We start from the raw sequence: 21159 nt of genomic DNA, 5'->3' as shown, positions 1-21159 counted from the left end.
CAGTAGGACTCAGGCCTGAGATAGGCAGGTCAGGGTGGGCTTCGTGTGGTCCTTGCGTTGAGAGAGAGAACACAGCAGCCTGGCGCTGCTCCAAAGCTTGTGTTTCTGCTGGGTGTGTGTGAGCGGTACTGCTGCGTCATCCACCCTGAAACCTTCTTGTCCTTGCTGTACCAGGGGATTTACATGGAGAGAAAGTTAACCCCAATCCAAGTCAATTTAGTGATGTTTTTTTCTAAGAATCCAGTGGAAAAAGTTTTAATCCAGGTCAGGCTTGAACTCTCCACAGCAACATTAATTTTTCTCCCCTGTCCTTAATACTAATTAGTTCTATATTGTATTTATTAGTCTACAGGCACATGGGACAGGATTGGATCTATCATTTAGGCAAACATCACCACACGTGGGGATACTTTTATCTTGTTTCTAGGGTGTATTTTTTTAAAAAACCTCAAGCACTGATCCTGTATGGTTTTGTTGGTTGTTTGTCTTTTTCTCTCCAGCGTCACATTGTTGCTGTTTGACATAATTGTCCGGTTCCTCTCTGCAGAGTTAATTTCCCATAGGGGATCAAAGCACAAACGTTTGAGTTTTTATTTCAGAGTGACTTGTGCTTTTTGCTGCCTGTGTCTCGTCTGTACAGTGGGAACAGAAAGACAGACCCATTTTCTAAAAAGTTTTGTCTAATCCCAGTGAAGTTGTTACAGTGCTGAATCTCTTCGTAATCTGTACTTCACGCTTGTCTTTCAGGTTTTTATATAACCGAATGGGATATTGGAGTGACTGGTCCATTCCAATACTTATAACAACTGCGGCTGGCTTTACGTACATTACAGTGTTATTGGTGAGTAGAATAAAATGCCATTTTCTAGAGGTTTGTGTGTTTGTTTTTAAAAGGGCATGAACTTCTCGGTCCACCTATGGCTTGAACAATTTTTTTTCTGGAGGTGATTTCTCTCTCTTTCCTTTCCCTGTGCCTAAGTTGCCTAAAATAAATAGAAAGTGAAAAATTGCATGGTCTTTGACCTCAGATGATGAAGAGCAAAGACGGAGACTTTGATACCAGTGATGCAGTTGGCCTGAGGAGGAACACAGCTCTTGTTTCGCATAGTATGGTCCAGTTTCCACTTTGGTGTGTCTGCCAGTCACAAGTGCAAGTTGTTTCCCCCCACCCTGGGGTGCTGGGACCTTCAAGGTGATGTCCATTCACGTAGCGTGCTGGTCCCTGGCCCCATGTAGGCACTGCTTCCTGCAGTCCCAGAAGCTGTGTATCCATGGACCAAAGTCTCAGCTCCCTGCCTCTGAGGTCAGTGTCTTTCCCTCCATATCCTTGGCTTTGGAGAAGATCTGTTTGTACAACTGAAATAGGTGGTGTCTGCTGGACCATCTTCCTGCCAGCCCTTTTTTTCTGTCCTGGCCTGTTTGGTTATCTTTTTGGATGACGATGATGTTCCTGCGTGTTCAAACACTTAAAGGTTGTGCTGTGCCTATGTCTGACACTTGATTTCTTCCTCCCAGATACTAGCACTATGTCACATAGCTGTGGGACAGCAGATGAATCTGCACTGGCTTCACAAGGTAAATAGCTCTTCTCATCTTGGAAGGGAGCAAGATCTCAATAAAACGGGAGTCTAAGAAACAGGCGGTATATGTGGCACTCACTTTCATGGGTGTTTTGGGAGGAGCATAAATTGTAGATATGTGGTGCATGTGTCCTCGGCTCAGAGGACTGAGCAAATTGCACAGCAGGGGCAGCCAAAGCATGGGGACTAAGACCTTGGTGAAATGCTTTGGGGTCCCTGCTGACAGAGGGTCTAGTGCTGGAGACTGAGAAACACCAGGCCATTAGAGAAACCTGGCTTCAGTCTCTGCTCAGCGTGGTACTCCATTATGAACCTCTCTGGTGCTCCTTTCTATGCTGAACCCAGCCCTGGAAGAGGGGCTGAGCAGATATGAAGTTGTTCTGCACATGCTTGGAGGAACTGATGGGAAAAGCCTTGGGAGGAAGATGTAGGTGTTAAAACTGGGAGTGTGCAAAGTGCAGGTAGTGGTTTGCTGGAACCCAGGGAGGTCCTGATTTATACATAAAGCAGTTTGGAAAACATTGCAGTGAAATATAAGTGGAGATGCAGATCTGACGTTTAGAGCAGAGAAGGGGAGAGGAAGGATATGCAGCAAGCTGCCGGAGAAGACAGTGCCAAAGAAAACTGCTTGGCACGATTCAACTGTAACTGGCAATCTGCTAATAGGTAATTAAGGGACCAGTCCTGAATCTGCTGATACACATCTCCTCCTGAAACTGGTTGTACTGCATGTGACAGGGTCTTGAAAGATCAGAGCCTGAACAGATGTACCACCCCCTAGGACAGGGAAAGCACAGACCACCTCACCTTCTCTTTGGGGGCTTTTTTTTTTTTTTTCCCCTATAAATGCATACATTATGCTTCCTTGGAGGAGGGGATGCAATGCAAAGAGGGGACGGGGACCATCTGACTACTGCTGGAAAACAGTTGATTCTTGAGTCTAACATATGTTTCTTCATCAGAGGAAATGGTATTTTTCAGACATGCTCCAGGTGGCTAGTGGGTTTGGATGAGTAAGTCCAGAAGAGGAATGTGTTGGTGGAAATCAGTTAGTTCTTGCTTACAGAAACTTACCCTTCCTTCCCTTCTTCCAAAAAAGTTCACCTTTCATCACAGCTCAGACGTGTTGCTCTGTCTCGCTCTTTCCTTCCCTGCACCACCCTCAGCTTTCTAAGGAGGCTGAGATAAGAGACTGGAATAAGTTAATGTTCTTCTCTGCAACTGTGCTGATTTACCTTCAAATATAGATTAAAGCACATGGGAAGGGCTGGTATGTGCAAACTGCACGATTCCTTCCAATTTTCTCCTGTAATCCTGCAAAAAAGTTGAGGATTGTAAGCCAAGTTGGAGATGCATGGAGGAAGGGTAAGAAGCAATAGATTGGAGCTGATGGGAGGAAGAAGTAACGGAATGGAGATACAGTTGTGTCCTGACACCTTTGTGCCACACAGGGCAGCAACATCAAGGGGAATTAGGGTTGCACTTGAAGAAATGTAGTTGATAAAGTCTTCTGTTGATGCTGAATTTGGAGTTCAGCTTTGGCGGATATAAAATGGATGAAAAGTAGATTCAGAGTTGTGTGCTGGTGTTACACTCTGGCAGGCGGCCCAGAGGTCTGGCCGCAGGGTCGGGGAGCAGAATGCCTACTGCATGCAGAGCCCCACCGCAAAGCGCAGTTGTCCACATGCATTGCTTTGTGCTTTATTAGTTCAGAGTCCTTAATGAGGAAACCTCTTGCAATAGCGTGGATTGCCCCTATAGGTGACTGAGGGGTGCCTTTTAAATAGGCAAACGGACCCCGTCCTGCCGTGGATGTGCAGAAATGGGTTGGTTAGATTTAGGAAATGGTTTGAATGCAGCCTCTTGACGCCAGGATTCTCATCAGCCTGTGACAGCTGGATCTCTTGGCCCCTTCTGCTGCCCCATGTGCTTTGTTCATGTTCCCCAGAAGGTGGAGGCTCAGAGCGAGCCACTGCTGTCCTGTGGAAACCTCTTATGCTCTTGGCAGGTCCATCTGTGGGCATCTAGGAGAGGAACAGCAGGTGTGAACAGAAGCTAAACTAGAAAGAGAAATCCTGTTCTTATGTACAAAAGTAATTTCTGTAAATGCTGGGAATGCGTGGTTTTTATATTTGTTTGTCTAAGGTATTAGGTAAATCTGAAATTGGGTCTAGAGATGTCGCGTGCATCCTAGATCAACTCATTGCGAAGTTGGCCTTTTCTGCCCCAAGACTCCCACACAGATTTCAGACCTAGGTGGTACATGAGACAGGCGTAGAGCATTCTCCTCCTCCTTTGAATCTGGCAGGCATATGGAACAGCAAAGACTGATATACTGGATTTTAGGTCTTTACAGCTGGAGTTATTTCTAGGTAGTCTTTCATGGTTTGAACTTTCTACCTTCAAAATGGAGGTGACGTTTTCTTTTTGACTGCCTCACTCAAGCTTCTGAGTGCTTCCATGTGGAGGGAAAGGGAGGCTAGGGGGGAGGTGGCTGATGAACTGGGTCTTGGTCTGTCATCTCAGTTCAGCCACCATCTCATCCAGAGCCTCTTCTCAAGCTGCATTGTCTGTTAGAACTGTTCTGTCAATGTGGCTTGGATGCTGACTGCACAGTTGCTGCCATTTCAGACCCAGGCGAATTGTAATTGAACCATCTCAGGATGATTGCTTAGTGATAAGGATGCACAGCCTCGCTTGCACACGTTCACCCTTTACTGAAGTGCAACGTTCGTTGTTTGTTGGGTGTATTCCAGGCTTATGTCTGAACAGAGGTGTTGGACAGTCAAGTTGAACAAAGTCTGCCAGACATCCCACGTCATGGGCTGTTGCAGCAGGGCCAGGAGAGTCTGGGATCACCTCCTGAAGTTGCATGGCAGAACCCAATCTCTATTGCAGCTGGTATTGATCCAGTGTGTTGGCAGAGAATATGACCTGATCTTTCCATATCATTGTCCACTGTGTGAAGAAAGTGAGAGATATCCTCCATGAGATGTGCCCTCCTGGGACTGTTCAGGCCAGTGTTATATCTCCAGTGGTGGAAAAGGGGAGGTTGTGCTGGGACAGCACATGAGCCCAGCCTCTTTCCTTGTGGGTCCTAAGGGTAGTTGGCTTAGTCCTTTTATTACATACAAAAGTTTTCTTTTTCTGTTTCCCAACCTGTAAAACTTACACCATGATAGGATCCAGTATGTAAGTACTCTCATATTTGTTGCAGATTGGCCTGATTACGACTTTAATAACTACCGTGGTGACCATGTCATCGATAGCCCAGCTTTGGGACGACGAATGGGAGATGGTATTTATTTCACTGCAAGTAAGTTGTCTGCAAGGATGCTTTTCTGGGTGGGAAAAAGGGCCAGTGCAGCTACATGTTGGATTTTGTGACTTTCTGCTGTATAAAACCCTGTCCTGATGTTTGTCACTCCAAATACTGAAATTCTGGCAACGAGAAACTTTACAGCAGAGCTCTCACAGAGTCCTCAAGGCTACTGTATCGCTTTGTCTCCATCTCCTGGGCTTTTCCCTTTAAACTCAAAGCAGGGCTTGGCTGCAGTTTGATGTGGAAGATACTGAGGCTGGGTGTGACTCATAGTTGTTGGAGGGAGAGGGCAATTCCTCTTCTTGGTTTGGCTAGCAATGCTCTGGACGTTGGTGTCCAGGCCTGGAGCATCATGCTTTTCCAAGTCCCTATGGGAGGAGTACTCTGGGTTTGTTTTTATATTGCACATACATTCTTTTTTAGATTTAGATAAATTTAACTTCTGTGCTCTAGTCCTGTTTTAAGGAAGACTTGTGGTATGCTGTGGGGTTATATAAGTACTCGAGGAAAATAGTTGCAAACTGTTAATTTCTTGATAGACCTGCTCTCTGTTTGTTCCCCACCCCTTCCTCAAAAAGGGATAAAAAATACTTTGCGTGTGAAAGGTTTGAGAGGTTTTACTGGTGATCACTGCTGTATATTTGGGAGTACACAAATACAGGAGGGAAAAAATAACATTCACACGAATGACTAACATTTCTCAGAAGTGCTTCCTTTTTCTTATTTTTTTTTTTTTTTAAGTTTTAGGCAGGCAATTGGAAAACAGAAGCATGACTCAGAGGGTCCATCTCAAACTTTCTTTCATGGTGGTACACCATGGTGATACACAGTCCAGTGTGTTCATAGAATGACAGAATAGTTTGGGTTGGAAGGGATGTTTAAAGGTCTAGACCAACGCCCCTGCAATGAGCAGAGACACCTTCCACTAGATGAGGTTGCTCACAGCCCCATCCAACCTGCCCTTGAACGTTTCCAGGAATGGGGCATTGGCCACCTCTCTGGGCAACCTGTGCCAGTGCCTCACCACCCTCATTATAGAAAATGTCTTCCTTGATATCTAGTCTTAAGTCTACGCTGTGTTAGTTCAAAACCATTAGCTCATGTTGTATTGATACAGACACTACTAAAAAGTCAGTCTCCATCTTTCCCACAAGCCCCCTCCAGTTACTGAAAGGCTGCTCCAAGGTCTCCCCGGAGCCTTCTCCTCCCCAGGCTGCACAGCCCCAGCTCTCCCAGCCTGTCCCCACAGCAGAGGGGCTCCAGCCCTCTGACCAGCTCCGTGGCCTCCGACGGGCCCGCTCCAACAGGTCCGTGTCCTTCTGATGCTGAGGACCCCCGAGCTGGACGCAGCACTGTGGGGGGGTCTCAGCAGAGGGGAGCAGAGGGGCAGAGCCCCCTCCCTCGCCCTGCCGGCCACGCTGCTGGGGATGCAGCCCAGGGCACGGGCGGCTTTCTGGGCTGCGAGCGCACATTGCCGGGTCATGTCCAGCTTTTCATCCCCCAGCACCCCCAAGCCCTTCTCCACAGGGCTGCTCTCCATCCCTGCATCCCCCAGCCTGTATGGATAGCGGGGGATGCCCTGATTCAGGTAGTGGACCTTGCACTTGGCCTTGTTGAACCTCATGATATTCATGTAGGCCCAGTTCTGGAGCTTATCCAGGTCCCTGTGAATGGTGTCCTGTCCCTCATGAGTGTCAGCCACACCACTCTGCTTGGTACCATCTGCAAATTTGCTGAGGGTGCACTCCATCCCACTGTCTGTGTTGCTGGTAAAGATGCTGAACAGTATTGGTCCCAGTAGGAATCTCAAGGGACACTACTCTTTACATCTAGACATTGAGCCATTGATCAGCATTCAACTGGACTACAAGAAATTTAATAGTTGGTGGAACCAAGAGCCTTACTTGAATTTGCATGGTGTTTAAGCAGTCCTTTGCTAAATGTTTGTGTTATTGGGTGAGCTCTTCCTCAAGAAGGGGGTTAGACTTTTCCTGGTTTGCCTTCATAGTGGCCTGAGTGCTAAAGGCAACGGTAAGATTTGGAAGAAGAGATAGCCAAAACAGATGCAGGAGCCTGATGCAGGAATGGTGTGAAATCCAACTGGAAACGGAGCGATCTGGTGCCCCGTGGAGCCTGCAAGATCAGTGAATTTGCAAGGTGCTGGGGTGTTTGCAATAATTTTTTCTCTTCTGTAGGCCACAGCCCCCTTCTTGCACATAGGAGCGCTTGCAGCCATCACAGCCCTGTCATGGTTGATAGCTGGGCAGTTTGCACGAACAGAGAAAGCCAGTAAGTACCATGTGTGTCTTTGCATGGTGGTCAGGGGCTGGTGGGTGGCTACTGGGGCACTGGGTCCTCTTGCTGGGAACCAGCTGGAAGGAGGCAGTGCTGGTTCCTTTCCAGGGCTCAGCACCCTCCAGCTCTGCCATGCTGAGGAGGTGGATGCTCTCCTAGAATAACCCAGGTGGAACTGGAGTGGATATATCTGGTCTGGGCATACACCCAGATCCTATGTCTGTCAAGTTGCCATCAGAAGCACAACAGATCTGGAGGTGAAAGGGCTTTTTTTTTTCAATGATGAATTGAATAAAAGCATCTAGATTTCCATCAGTCTGCATTAGAAAATATAAATACACCCTCTGCAGCGTAACATGCAACGTTCTCATAAGCACCTCTCCCTTTCCCTGGCTCCTTGGCTCTCCTTCACCTGCATTTCTAGCTCTTGAAAGCTACTCATTGCTTGTGGTACAGTAGGACCCAGAGGGCTCAGTAGAGATCTGGTCCCCTGATTGCTCTGTGCTTCCTTAAATGCATGTTGAGATATGGTCAAAGGCCTAAGGGAGCAGAGCCATAAAGGGCACACTGAACCCAGCTCTTCTTGTTGATAGTCCCGTCCACTGAAATAAGGTCTTCTGGGCATCTCCCCTGCCCCACCTCATTGCCAGGGGCTCTCCCAGGCCTGAGCTGTTCCTCCAGGTTTTCTTGTGAAATAATCTGATCCTTCTGTGCCCTCAGAAGTTTTTTTTTTTTCTTCAGGGTATCCATGGATATTCTCAGACCTTTGTGCCAGCTCCAGGAAAATTATTTTCATTGGTATTTAACCTGCAGCAAAATACAAGCCCTGGAGGGATTTGGCAGACACTTGCAAAAGACTTCCAAGAAGTGGGAGTTAAGAACGAGGAAATGGTGTCTGGAGATGGAAGGATTTTTGATATCCAGAGACACCTTTCAAGAAAGAATTGCTCTGCCTTAATTCATCAATATGCCAGTAAAGCTGGACCTGGTGGTTCTTAAATATGTCCTCACATGTAATTAGGCTGGCAGCTGAGGGAGGATGTGTAGTTCCACCTAGAGCAGAGGCTGCATGTGCTCCTGAATTCCTCATGCTTTTACTCTGGCAGCTGAGTTCCCTGGAAATGAAAATGGCGCTTTTCTTTTGCTCCCCACCCTCCACCCTTTTTTTAAAATTTATTTTTAAATAATCCAGGCTGCTGTTTTCCTTTTTTTTTTTTTTTTTTTTTTTTTCCTCCTGGGTTGGGGTTTTTGTTATTGTTTGCTTTTAAGGAAGAATGTCCATCTCTTCTGTACCATTGTGTATTACAATTATTTCAGGGTCATTTTACTTGCAAAAGGTATCTTGCCTGGAGGCATTTACAGGCTTTTTGGTGCAGGTATGCTTGATATGGTGGTGTTAAAAATTGAAGAGAAGAACTGAAATCTCTGTGAGAACCTACAGTCACTTGTTATTAGTGAGTGAAATCCTATTTTCCCATTACGTTTAGGAAATAACTGGTGTAGCTACGCAAGTGTGTTCTTGCCATTTCTTTGAGGCATGTGACAATCTTCAGCAACTGGCTTTTCTGAGCAAATTTATATGTTGGTGGGTTTTTTTTTGTTGTTTTATTTGTTTGTGTCCCCCCCGCTACTTTTTCTGAACCCAAAAAATAGAAGTTTCTTGAATAGTTAGTGTTTTAAAAGATAGTAGCTGGTTTTTCAAAAGCTTGATTCAGAGGCTAGGTAGAAAACATTGGACTCAAAACATCCCTGGAAGTCTTGGGTAGCAAACAGGAGTGTGAGAAGCATGCTCTTCTGGGAACCCAAACTAGGCTGGAGTGATCACTAAGAGCAGGAGGAATGAAGAAGGAAGGCTGCTGCTGGTGGTGGCGTCATGTTGTAGAAAGTAGGAGATTTATCAGTCCTGCTTGCTTGGCTTGGGTGGTCACCAGAAGAGCTTCTTCCACACAGGCATCCAACCTCAAATTGGACAGCGTGGACTTTGTATTTCATTTTGGGGGTTTTGTGCATGGTCTCAGTTGCCATGTATGCATGGCTGGGTGAGAGGTCTTCAGCTCCATTTTGACATGGTCTGTGACCCATGCGGGGACATCCTTTCCTTGTGGGTGCAGTCCAATGATCAAAATATTTGAAAGCACAGGCATTTCACGTGGTACTTAACCTTTAGTCTGAATCTGAGCCGTTTAATCTCTAAACTGCAGTACTAGGAAGGAAGGGACCAGATTTTTTGCAAAGCCTGAGACTTTGCTGACTCTTAGGCTGACTTGCAAAGCCTGGTTGGTGTGTGGTGTTCCTGGGGTGAGCAAGAGTTGGGTCAGGATCATGTCCTGTGTCCATCTGGAGATTTTGATGCTGGTAACACGCAACTACAGGGCACTGGACCTTTACGGCGCAGGACACAGCATGCGCTCACTTAGCAAGATGCCATTCAGTTCCTTGAGTGCTCTGTGGGTGATTGACATCTCTTCCAAAGAGGAGGAAAAATTAGCTGGCAAAGTTACTAGTGTTACTTTCTGGCATGTAGGAACATGTTTGAATGTGGCTATTAGATGCTGGAAACAAAAAGCAGCTTATTTATGTGTGAAACCAGATCGGTGTGGTCAGGACCAGAGCTGGGCTATTCTGTCTTTTTCCTAAAAAAAAAAAAAAAAAAACAAAACCAAAAAACAAAAAAAAAAAACCCCAACAAAAAACCCCACCCAGACGAGCTTCTCCATCTTGCAGCCATTGCAAATATTTGTTTTAAAGGGTTTTTTTGGAAGTTCCCCCTCGAGTCCCAAAGCCTTGATGAGTTTGCAAAATAAATAATAATTTAAAAATAAAAATGTCTTTTGCTTTAGTATGCGTGGTTTCAAGTGACTCCAAATAGCTCAGGAGTTCAAAGGTGCCTGTTGTTCTTTATAAGCAATCCACATCTGTTGAGTACACGGGCTGTTTCTGTTGCACTGTCAGCACCTTTGAAAGATTCCCAGAGACTGGAATTTGTGAGAAGTCACTGGCTGTGGGAGGTGGGTGGCTGAGGCATGGTGTGGGAGGCAGGACTGCTCCTCCGGCCCCAGGCGTTGCAGCCGCCTTGCAGCCGGTACCTTCAATATCCTCATTGCTGCATTTGCTGATCCTGTGATAGTTGCTTGCGGGAGACCCTGGGGAGTGCAGCACCACCACGATCCAAGGATTTATTTAAACGTGAGCAACTTAATCAGTAAACTGTTACCGTGAATTAACTCAGTTCTGGCTGACACAGTTCTTTAATGCAGAAGCAGTTAAAGTGGCTTTACCCTGGCTGAAATGGGTGGTGGCAGTGAACCACCAATGTAAACACGATTGATGTAAACCCAAGTGATGTTAAATGCAGCAGCATGGTGTCATGACTTATTTGTAGGTATGTTTAACTGGTTATCTACTTCTGCTGTCAGGCAGGGCAAAATCCGGTGCTGTCCTACCCAAAAGGCTGGAAATAAGCACTGTTTTGGGCTGTGTTGCTGGAACTTTAAGCAATTTGCTTAACTTTGTTTCTTCAATGCAAAATGTGAAAACTTCCTTCAGGACTTGATTACCTCAGAGTGGGTTTTTGATTGGTTTGTTGTTTTGGGGTTTTTTGGGGTGGGAAATTGTGTTTGGTTGTTGTTTTTTTTTATAGAATATGATCTTCCCTAAACACAGGGTTCTGCAAGTTGTACAAGAGTCAACAGGTGTAGACTAGTCTCTCCTCTGGAGGAAGATGAAGGTGTCTTGACTTTGCTGCTGTGGTATGGGGTGGTCAGGAGCAACATTTTCATCAGCTCTTTCTCTCTCTTTCCATCTCAGCTTCTCAGATGCTGATGTTCACTGCGTACCTTGCAGTTGTAGTTGCACTTTACCTCGTCCCCCTCACCATCTCGTCCCCTTGCATAATGGAGAAGAAGGCTCTGGGACCAAAGCCAGCCATTATAGGTCACCGTGGAGCACCGATGGTGAGTAGTTTCGTGTTACTAGTACTGCGGTGTCTGACTCTTCTGCCTGTGTAAAGGATGGTACTGGGTTGGATGGTCTCCAGGCTGCTCTCCAGATAATATATATGACAAATACAACTTTAAGGCACCTCTTCTGCATAGAATTACTGTGGCGGTAAGTCAGCACATGAACCCAGAGTCAAGTCATGCCCCAGATGTTCTAGATGCCTTACAAACAAAAGAGACAATCCTTGCCTTGCTCAGGACAGTTTGTGCCATTGCGTTTTTCTGGCTGCTGATTCTGCTGGGTTTTGCTCTCCAGGCTTGGCTGTTGAGCTGCAGCAGAAGTCTGTGATTTTTTTTGTTTTGTTTTTGTTAGAGCTTGAGGCTCAGTCTTTGTGTCCTTTGCAGAACCCCACCAGCAGTGGTTAAACTTTGGCTCATAGCAAGATGTGTTGAGTATGTGGCAATCTGCAAAAAACAAAACAAACAGGCTGTGCTGACCCTACATGACTGCATGGTAATCTTGCATTGCAGATCATCATGGGACTGGGTGAGGTGATGAAACGTTCCTGTCATCTGCCTCTGAGTAGACCCTGAAATCATAATCATATAGTCCTTTCTTCTCCAAGGTTTTTGGGCAGGTCCAGGTTAAAGCTGGAGCATGTTGGCTTGGACGCAGCCCTGGGCTTGGGTAAAGCTGTCCTGTGGTCTTTAGTCGTACTGGTCTGAGTCTCTAGTTTGAGTACTTCTGTACCTAGGTCTGTTGAATACCTCCGACTGTCTCTGCTGGTTGACTGACTTCAGACAAGATAGCATACTGCAGTGTAGGCACTGGCCTTTTGAATGCAAATTATTTTATTTTTTTCAAGGCATCTAAGTAACTTTTTATGCTGACATTCAAAGCAGAAAAAATATCTCTGTAGGCTGTCAGAACCTATCTGGCAGGCTTGGAGCGTGCTTGAGGTCCTCTTCAAGTTCAAGAGTGCTCACTAGGAGTTTCCTAGGTGATATAAACACCTGACATGACACAAGTATTTTATTTTAGTTATCTTTGTTTTTAATGATTTCTTTCTATAGGCAATTCCTTGAAATGCCAGCTTATTTTGCATCACACTTTTAACTACGTTGTCTCTGTGGGCGGTGGAATGAAGTTCTGGGCATGATAAGTGCTTTTCCCTGTCCCACTGGGATTGTACCATCCATGGAAGTCAGAAGCAGCCAAGTGAGAACCTGGGCTCTGCATGCTTTCCGCATGGCGGGAAATCACAAAACCTGTTAGATTTCCTTCCTGTGGTGTTTTCAGGCCTGTGTGCCCCCCATAGCCTTCTAAAGAAACTAAGCAACAGACAAATTCCTTCTATCTTCCAGATAGCTTTGGCAAACGTTATCTGGAGCAAGACTCCCAGCAGAGACTTGGCCCTTTGCTTGGTTTCATGTTCTTCCTGAGAGACAGCAAACACTCCTTGCAGTATCAAATAAAAACATCTGGGAAGATGGTGCTTGCATGTTCGGGTGCAGAGGGTTGCAAAGGTTGATTGAGAGCGGTGGTGGAGGATGCTCAGTGCTGCGTGTGGAGCTGTGGCCCGGGTGGTGTTCAGCAGAGTGCATCCCTCCCCTTCGCTGTTCCCCGATGCCCAGAGCTGGTTGTCTGTTAACAGCAGATGGCTTGCTCTGAAGCCCCCAAGAAGCAAGATCAGAGACTAACAAGCCTTGTTCCAGCCTCCAAGCAATAGTGTGCATGTCCCATGATGAGTGGGCAGTAGGTTTATCCAGCAGCTTTGCCGTCGTATGTGCAGTGAGTGTCCTCTGACTGTGCCCTTGAATGGGAAAGTGGAGATGGGATGAAAAAGATGAGGACCAGAGAGGAGGTGGCCAAAACTTCCTTCTATACTTCCATCTATGCCCGGCTTTTCACTATATTGAATGTCACCTTGAGTTTGAAGAGCTCCACCTACAGTGTAAGCCTTTGGGTTGTACGAAATCATATCTGCTTGGAGACTAATGATTTTGAAGCCTTGCCAGAAGGCATTTCTGTTAATAGGGCCTTGTTTCATAGGGCTGCTTGCTGTGCTTTTGCTGTTGAGACCAACTGTATGTAGATTTTGTTTGGAGAAATGGCCAAGGGGAGTTGGGGAGGAGGAAATAGCCCAGAGAAGAGTCTGGAGACTGGGCTGTGGGATTCAGACATCCTTCCTTGGGCAATGTCAAGATCAAAAGTCTGCAGAGCCTGGGAGTATGGGACCTGAGGTGAAACTTGATCTAGTGGGACTGGAGATGAGAAGAAGCGATGCAATATTTGCCTTCAAATCTCCTGAAGCAAGACAAATGGGATTTCCTGTGCAGATGAAGAGGCTCTCTGGTAGAGCCTGATAGCTGAGCGCTTCGCCTGTCTGGCAGGACTAGTTCCGTGATACTGCATTTGCACATCCAGCACTCTTACACTAGAAAGACACAGGTATAACTGAGTGCTCTTCTGATAAAAGTCAGCAAAGGAGATCCGTGGGCTGGCTGAAGATGCTTGTTGTCCTGAAATAAAAGATGTGTTGAGGGTATAGCATATGGTAGATGGGGCAAAAGAGGGTGAAATGAAGTTTTCCAGGACAGCTGTAGATGTGTGCACTTCCAGAAGGATACAATACTGAGGGATACTGATCCATCACTGCTCGCAGCCCCATTTTCAGAGAGGGGTAACAATCTTCCTTTGAGCTCCAGGGCCTGCTTTTCTCCATCCATGCATGCACCCTGTCTCTCTTCTCTTGTCCCTTCAGGATTTTTAAGAGGAGTGTTCTTAGCATCTGTGTGAGTGTGACTCAACTGCTGGCCTTGTTCTGTGGAGGAAAAAAGTGAGGAACAGAGGCCACATGGCTCATAATTTGGCTTGAAACACTGGAGAAGGGAAGAAGGCCTTGCATTTTTAGTAGCAAGAAAAAATCAGAAACCGTTTTGTCATCTGTACCTACATGAGGTGTGGCTTTTTGCAGTACAGGAGAGCTACTGGTTTCATACCAGCTGACCATTTGTCTGTAGTGGTGTAATGCTCCTCCAAGCAACATCCCTTTGGTATCGTCCTGTTCCCCCGTGAACTTTAATTCACTGCTAGGAAGGCTCTTCTGCGTGACTCCTCCTACCTTCCCTTGCCTAAATGTCATCCAGTTATGCCCACTTTTTGCTGTGCTAAATGTCTGTTCCCATCGGGGTGCTATCTGAAAATCCTTTCTCTCAGCAGGTGTTTAGTTAATCAATCACTTCCTTTTCAAAGGCTCTTTTAAAATTAATTATTCAGTCTCCGGATCTCTTTCTTTTTTTCTGGACCCCCATCAGGATGGCATCAGGGTTGTGGCAGCAATGTGCTGGGAACTGAGGGCTCCAGCCCTCACTTGATGTCTGTTGGTTTGAAAGGGTCTTGTCCTGATGGGTCCAGAAATCATCCAACACCCAAAAACATGACGTGGGGGTTCTCCGTAAAGTTTGCATGTTAACATGTTAAACACTTCGGAGCGTTTTATGAGCAGGCGTCTGTTGTCTTTAGTCTTCCATCTTTGTTTATTCTTTTTCCAGAAATCTAGTTGCATTTTGTCTTCACTGTTGATAGGCTTGACTGCCTTCTCCCTGTGGTAGTAAATAGGCTGCATATGCTGAGGATAGACAAAGTAATGGTAGAAGGTAAGAGCTGCGACCAAATCTGGGATGGAAATTAGGAACTTCATCCAGTAGGACACCAACTTCAACTGCTGTCTGCGCCTTTAAAGTCTTCTCCCAAATGTCTTTCGTTACATGATGCTTCAGGCTGAAGCAGGTTGTCTTTGCTTTTGGGATCTGAAGAAGGTGCTGTCCATACTGTTGAATCCTATTTGGGTTTAGGTTGTTAAGTCATAAATATACGTTCCTTAAAAATGAATAGGCTCGTCATGATGATCTTTGATCTCAAATTTAGTAGATTGCACAAGGGATTAATAATAGCAAGGATTTTTCTGAGCCAGAGCTGTATCTGTCTCCCTGGAAACCTTCATGAAGTCTTGAAACTCGCCTCCTGTTCCTGGGACCAAAAAGATGCTGGCTGGCCTAAAAACAATCAGGGTAAACCTGTGGAAACCGTATAAGCATGTTGGGGGAAAGATCAGCTCTTGATTTTAGAGCTGGAGACTACAGATAGCATTGAAATAAACCCTTTTGCCAAACCACCCATACAGCTGGGTTTTGGCATGTCCTAACGGCACTGAGAAGGGCTGTGCCGAAGCAGCTGTCCATGTGCCGTGAAGAATACAACGCCCATGCCGTCGAGCTCCTTACTGCACGGCAGGCAATGTCCATCTCCTTGCCAAGCACAGGCACCGTGCAGAGGAACGTTTTTTGGTGGTGCTGACTCACTGGCTTTGCACAACTCCAGTGTGGAAAAGTACCCATTGCTGAGACAAAGTACCTTAGTGGGCAGCCAGCGTTACACTGTGCTTAGGGTCTGCCTGTTGGATTATTGCATGGGAATATTTTGCCTTGACAGGGAGTGTATCGTGCTGTTCCGGGGGAAATTCTAGCAAATACAACCTTGCACATGTGGGATTGTGTGCTTTTTGGTTTGGTTTTGGTTTGTGGGGTTTTCCCCATGTTTTGGCACCTGAAGGTGAAGCCTCCAACATGTGTGGGCATTCTCATGGAGATGCTGGCTTGTCATCCTGTGGTGCCAGCGATCGATAGAAACAGTAATGAAAACTTCTGGTTGGGATTGTGGATTATTGGAGAGCTTTCAACTAATGGGGAACTGGTGATTTCTTTCTATTGTTTTAGGGGGGTTGTTTTCCTGTTGGTTTTGAGGACCTTAATTGCATCTTATCTTGGGTACCAAAACTTTACCACCACCTCTTTGGGATGGCTCTGTTTTTTAAGGGCTCTGAAATGCTTTGGTTTGTGCTGCTGAAATCCAGAAGCGTTTTTTGTTTTGCTGTACATCTTACACATGCCCACCTGTTAAAAATATGGTCATTTAACCTGTCTGCTGGTCCGATTGATAGTAAAAATCAATCACAATTAGCATCTTCTGTCAGACCTGGAGAAAGGCTTGTGTTCATTGAAATAAATCTACATAAGGTTAGGTAGTGTTTCATTAAATCAAGCTTCAGCTTTTTGTGTGCAGTACAATAATAAATGAGTCTCATCTCCTGTATCTAGTTATTAAATCCCTGATGGCTATTTGTTTATCAGTTTATCCTGTTGTCCAAGGCAATACTTTTAAATTTTTTTTCTTTGTTTTGCACTCTTTCACTTCCTTTCAGTCTAATTGAGCTATTTCTAGGAATGTCAGGTATGGATGCTCTCTAAAATACCTTGAATTCCTGGGGATAAAACGACATTTTATTTTATGTTTTAAACAGTATTGTTATTGCCTAATAGTGACCTGGCACAATGGGACACTAATCCTGAAATCCAATATGTACTGGCAGATCCCATACTAAGTCCTACACAAGGAACTTCCAAAGGGTGTCTTTTTGCAGGAAGGAAAACTTAGTTTTTCAGGTATTGCCCTAATCATGCCATGTGCTTTTTAGTCCAGTTATTGGCTCACATGCAGATTGATACTGGAAAGGAGAGATAAGGGAGGAAAAATAAATTAAAAAATGTTAAAATGATGCTGATATCTCCAAAAGGATGAGAAAACATTCTTAAACTTGTTTATGAAGCAAAAATCAAATCTGTTTGTGCAGCTCAGTGCACAGTGCCAGAGGTGTGCAGTGGCTGCAGTTAGTTCGGGCCAAATTCAGTTCTTCTGTGCAAGCTTCTTCATTAGCCTCCCCAACGTGCAAATAATGCACTGATTTTTTTTTTTAATTTTATTTATTTATTTTAGCCCTGGCAAGGTGGCTAGTTAGGGGGAAAATACAATGTAGTGATGTCCAACTGTAGCAAGGCTGTGCTGCTCTAACTCACTTTCCTAATCTTCGTTAAGGAAGGTCCAAAGCTCTTGACTCCATTTGAAAGCATTTGCAATTGACTTCTAAGCACAAAAATAGTCAACATGAGTTCATTCATGGGGAATTTTCTAGAAATTTCTTGCTGTGTCTCTGTAGTAGCAGGAAGAAATGAATAGCGGCCGGGTTTCTGCAAGGCTGTGCCTGTCAAACAAGTGCGAAGTGAGGGAACAGCTTCTAGGAACCCTGCACAGGGTCTGTCTGGCTTTCGGGGGATGTTGACATGGGTTACATAGGGCAGCGGCTTTGGAGTGAAACCATTGCTTTGTGCCACAGGGTGTCTTTTGCTTCGGCACTGGTTTCTTAAGGAAATTGGTTATGTCCAGTTGCACTGCGTTCCTGGAAACCAGGATTTAGGGTTCAGCTATAACATGCCTGAATGTGTTGTACCAAGGAAGAACCCCATAAAAGAAACCGGACGGAGACAGAAATACAAGCAGAAAGATTATGCATTTATTTTAGTTATTGAGGTTTTGCTGTAAAACCTTTTAGAAAAGATTTAGCACTAATCTCAGCTAGGAATTCCTGTACCAGCAACTGTCCCACTTGGACGCATCTCTGCTCTAAACATGCTGAGTTTGGGGCTTTGGCTCCCTGTTTCATGGAGGGAAACAGAGACAGGCTGGGATGATGGAAAAACCTGTAACTCGGCTTCTCCTTTTTTGCAAAAACCTCATATTGCAGGCGATATGAATTCCTGGTACAGAGAAATCCTGCCCCCAAAGCAGTGCCAGGGGAACCTCTGGGAACAGACAGCATCTGATTTTTAGGGGGCAGGATTAAATTTGCTTTCCTGGCTTTCTGGTTGACCTTCATTGGGTTACGTCATTGGTGTGAATGGCTTTGTTCAGTCTCCTCAAGGCTAGGGTTGACCTAGAGGTTTAGAAACCTGGGAAGACAGCTTTCTGCATCAGTGATAGACTCATTTGGAGATGCAATTATCTATATCAGGGTGATTGGTTCTGGCTAGGTTAGCAGTTTACCCACCGCATGCCCACACGAAGACGATGTCTTTGTCTGCAAGGCTTATAACCTACTTTTTTAAAAGCTTCTGACATACAGGGAATCAGACTGGTAATTAATAGCATCGTGGTGCTACAGAGACTACCCAGCAGGTGCCATCGTGGGGCATGGTGTTACAGAGCTACAGGACTTCTGCTGATGTCCGTGCTATATGCTGCTTCAGAGCAGCCAGAGATGTTCATCCCTCTGTGATGCCCTTCAAGGGGATGCTCTTCACTTCTAGTGGTGGTGTGATGAAGGTGACATTACAGCTCCTGACCATCCAATTACACACTTAGACCTTAAGTGACAGCCTGCTCTTAGAACAGTTTCAAATGCTGTTTCCTCTGCAAAGCTGCAAAACCGTGTTTTCAACATAGATCTGGCCAGAGTTTTGTAAGTTTATTTAACTTGTGTTTGGGGTCAAGTTCCTGGGGAAGGAATGGATATGCCTTGTATCTCAGCAGCCACATGCAGCCCTGCTGGGGTGCAGTTAAGTTTTGCTCTTCTTGAAGAGTAAAGCTTGGTCTGCAAGCTCTGTAGCGACTAGAGATGAGGCAGGAGTGGGATATTTCACTCCAAGGGCTGAGATCGTATCTCCATGGGCTTAAGCTCAGTGGCAAATGTCTGAGTGCTGAGGATGGGACAGTCATCGTGCCCAAGTTTTAAAACTGAATGAAAATCTCGGGGTTTAGCTCGCTGCATCATCTATTACAGCACTGCCACTAAGATGCATGAACATGACTGCTGTCTTCACATGGCCAGATTTGTCCAGCCTGGCAAAGAGAAATCCCATCCCCAAAAGGCTGTTTTTCTGTTTGGCTTTCATCTGCCGCTTCTACGTGCAGTCTCAGCTCTGTCTAAATTTACTTTTCCCCAGTCCAGGTGATGGAGACCCTTGTGTGTTGACTTGCCACCTCATATCTATTTGGCTCAATTTCCTTCGAGTGCCTCCAGCAGTGGAGGCTGGGGCTCCCCGGTCATTTAGCCTAAAGGTTCCCCTGCATCTCAGACCAGCGCTGTCTCAGAAGGGATGGTGTTCAAGCAAGGCTTGACCCTGGTCCTGCAGAAAATTAAATACACTGAAAAGATGCACGAAGTGTTTTTAATCTTATCAAACAGCAGATCTTGTGCTCTCTCTGCGTTAGGATTCTGCTGTTGAGCCAGAGTTTGGTGTACAAGTAAGATGTGGAAAAAAACTTGGTCATGCTGGTCCACCTGTGCAGAGGTGGAATACTGTTGTAGCCACGCTTGTGGCTACATTAGCTTCAGTTCATGCAGTGTGAGCTCTTCACTGCATAGGTAGGTAGTTGCAATTTGAGTTAAGATGGACAACAAATATTGCAGTACACCCATATCGATTAGTTGCAATGGCTCACCTCTCACGGTGTCTGTTATGGATCGCGGGTTCTCCTGCTTGTCTCAGCTACGTTGGGCACCAGTTGTTGTAGTCGGAGGCCAACTCAGTCAGCCTCACACGAGGCACCCATTGCTGCAGCATAAACAAGCTAGCAGGCTGCAGCAAGGCTTTTACCATCGGTCAGATTCTACTGTCCTGCTGTTTGTCCTTCCTCCGGAGGTCAGACCACACCGCTGTGGGTAACAGCCGTGTCATCCTAGCCGTGCGGTCGGTTTTTACACTGATTGCTTAATGGAGGTAGGCCAGCATGCCCTTTCAGCCTCCCTTAGCCTGAGAGATGATTTACAACACGGTACGCTTTGCTTTTCTATTCCTTGTAGTCCACCTCCTTGGTGAGACTGCTTTATAGGGGTGTGAGTTCAGTTGCTGCATGACGTGGCGGCACATCTTGAGCTGGGACTTGTGCTGCATCTACCCAGCAACCCTCCCTGACAGGCTGGGGGTCTTGGATTATTGCCCTTTGGTTCCTCTAGGTCAGCTGTCTCTTGTTTGAAGACTACTCACTTTATTTCCTTGGGATTGCTGCAGTCTCCGAAAGCAAATATTGAGCGTTACCCCGTAGAGAGCCGATCACCTTGCAGTGTGATCCTGAAAAAAACTGAGCTACTCGGGAGGGGGAAACCCGAGGTGCTGAGAGTAACCCAAGGAGATGGAGCAAATCTGGATGGGTTCTTCAGCTCTTTGTGGCTGCTGCTCCCTGCTGACAGCTCTGGGTGTTGTGTGTATATTGCAAAAAGTTCTTTCAGCCCGACCTTGCGTGACCCAGTGCTGAGCTGTGCAAGAGGGTGTGAGGGCAGCATTGCCTCTGTCCTCACCTAGACAACTCAGGCTTTGATTGGGAGCTTTTTTTGGAAGATAATGTGCCTCTGTGTTGCCCTCGTTGAACAAACATGAAAATGAACTGGTATTGATATGTGGCTTCAGCCAGAGGAATTCACTGGAGAGATACTGAAGCTGTGTGAAGGCTGTTGCTGACATTTGGTCTGATTATTTTACCCCAAAGCTTTGCTGACCTGAGCGTGTAAAGCAATCTGCTGCAAGAAAGCAAATGATTCTTAGAGGCACCTTGAACCATCCAGCAGGTTTTGGTATTTGTTGTGCATCTTGCTTGCAGGGTACATTTAGGCCTTTGTTCTTAATTATTCCTCTTCCCAGCCCCTGAGTAATTCTTGAAAATCACGGTTTGTGAATGCTCATTGTGTCTTGATGGAAAGTTACTGGTCCTAGTGGTGGCAGAGATGAGTGGAAAACCAGGATGTTACAGGTACTCTAAACCTGAAAGCAAAAGTGGAAAGAAGAAAATGTTTTTTAAAACCAGCTTTTTTTTGTATGTGCTCAGGTTTCAGTGCAGAAAACCTGCCAGTTTGTCTTTCTGTAGTTGTGCAATTTTTTTTGTTTCTGGTCTGCTTGTTTGTTTATGGACATTTTGGGGCTAGCTGGACTGTACTGCTTTCCCAGAAAAGCGAAGTATTTGTCTTCACACTGTATTGTATTTAAACAGACCCAAACTCTTTTACCTTCTGTTGCATTCAACAGGAAGGAATTTGAAATAAAAATTGAGTCCTTGTCTGTGACAGCCATAGGGATAAATTTTCTAGGCTTAAGGCTATGTTTAAAATTGTTGTTAAAGCTAACTGGAACGCTT

The 21159-nt window shown here is 45.7% G+C and overlaps 2 protein-coding genes across 5 annotated transcripts in view; both read left to right on the top strand.

Moving 5' to 3' along the window:
- Positions 1–21159, top strand: part of KLHL35 (kelch like family member 35) — a 142507-nt gene that overhangs the window by 84597 nt on the left and 36751 nt on the right. The gene's annotated exons all lie outside the window — the stretch shown is intronic.
- The window catches only part of GDPD5 (glycerophosphodiester phosphodiesterase domain containing 5), a 173019-nt gene that overhangs the window by 130419 nt on the left and 21441 nt on the right, over positions 1–21159 (top strand). For all 4 annotated transcript variants that reach the window (XM_080374918.1, XM_080374920.1, XM_080374921.1 and 1 more), the window contains 5 exons: positions 748–841; positions 1516–1575; positions 4798–4896; positions 7098–7191; positions 11005–11150. In XM_080374918.1, coding sequence (XP_080231044.1) covers positions 748–841; positions 1516–1575; positions 4798–4896; positions 7098–7191; positions 11005–11150 — 493 coding nt within the window. The remainder of the gene's footprint in view (positions 1–747; positions 842–1515; positions 1576–4797; positions 4897–7097; positions 7192–11004; positions 11151–21159) is intronic.

The sequence above is a fragment of the Falco punctatus genome (genome assembly GCF_963210335.1).
Source record: "Falco punctatus genome assembly, chromosome: 2".
NCBI lineage: Eukaryota > Metazoa > Chordata > Aves > Falconiformes > Falconidae > Falco > Falco punctatus.
This window is presented reverse-complemented; position numbering and strand designations above follow the sequence as displayed.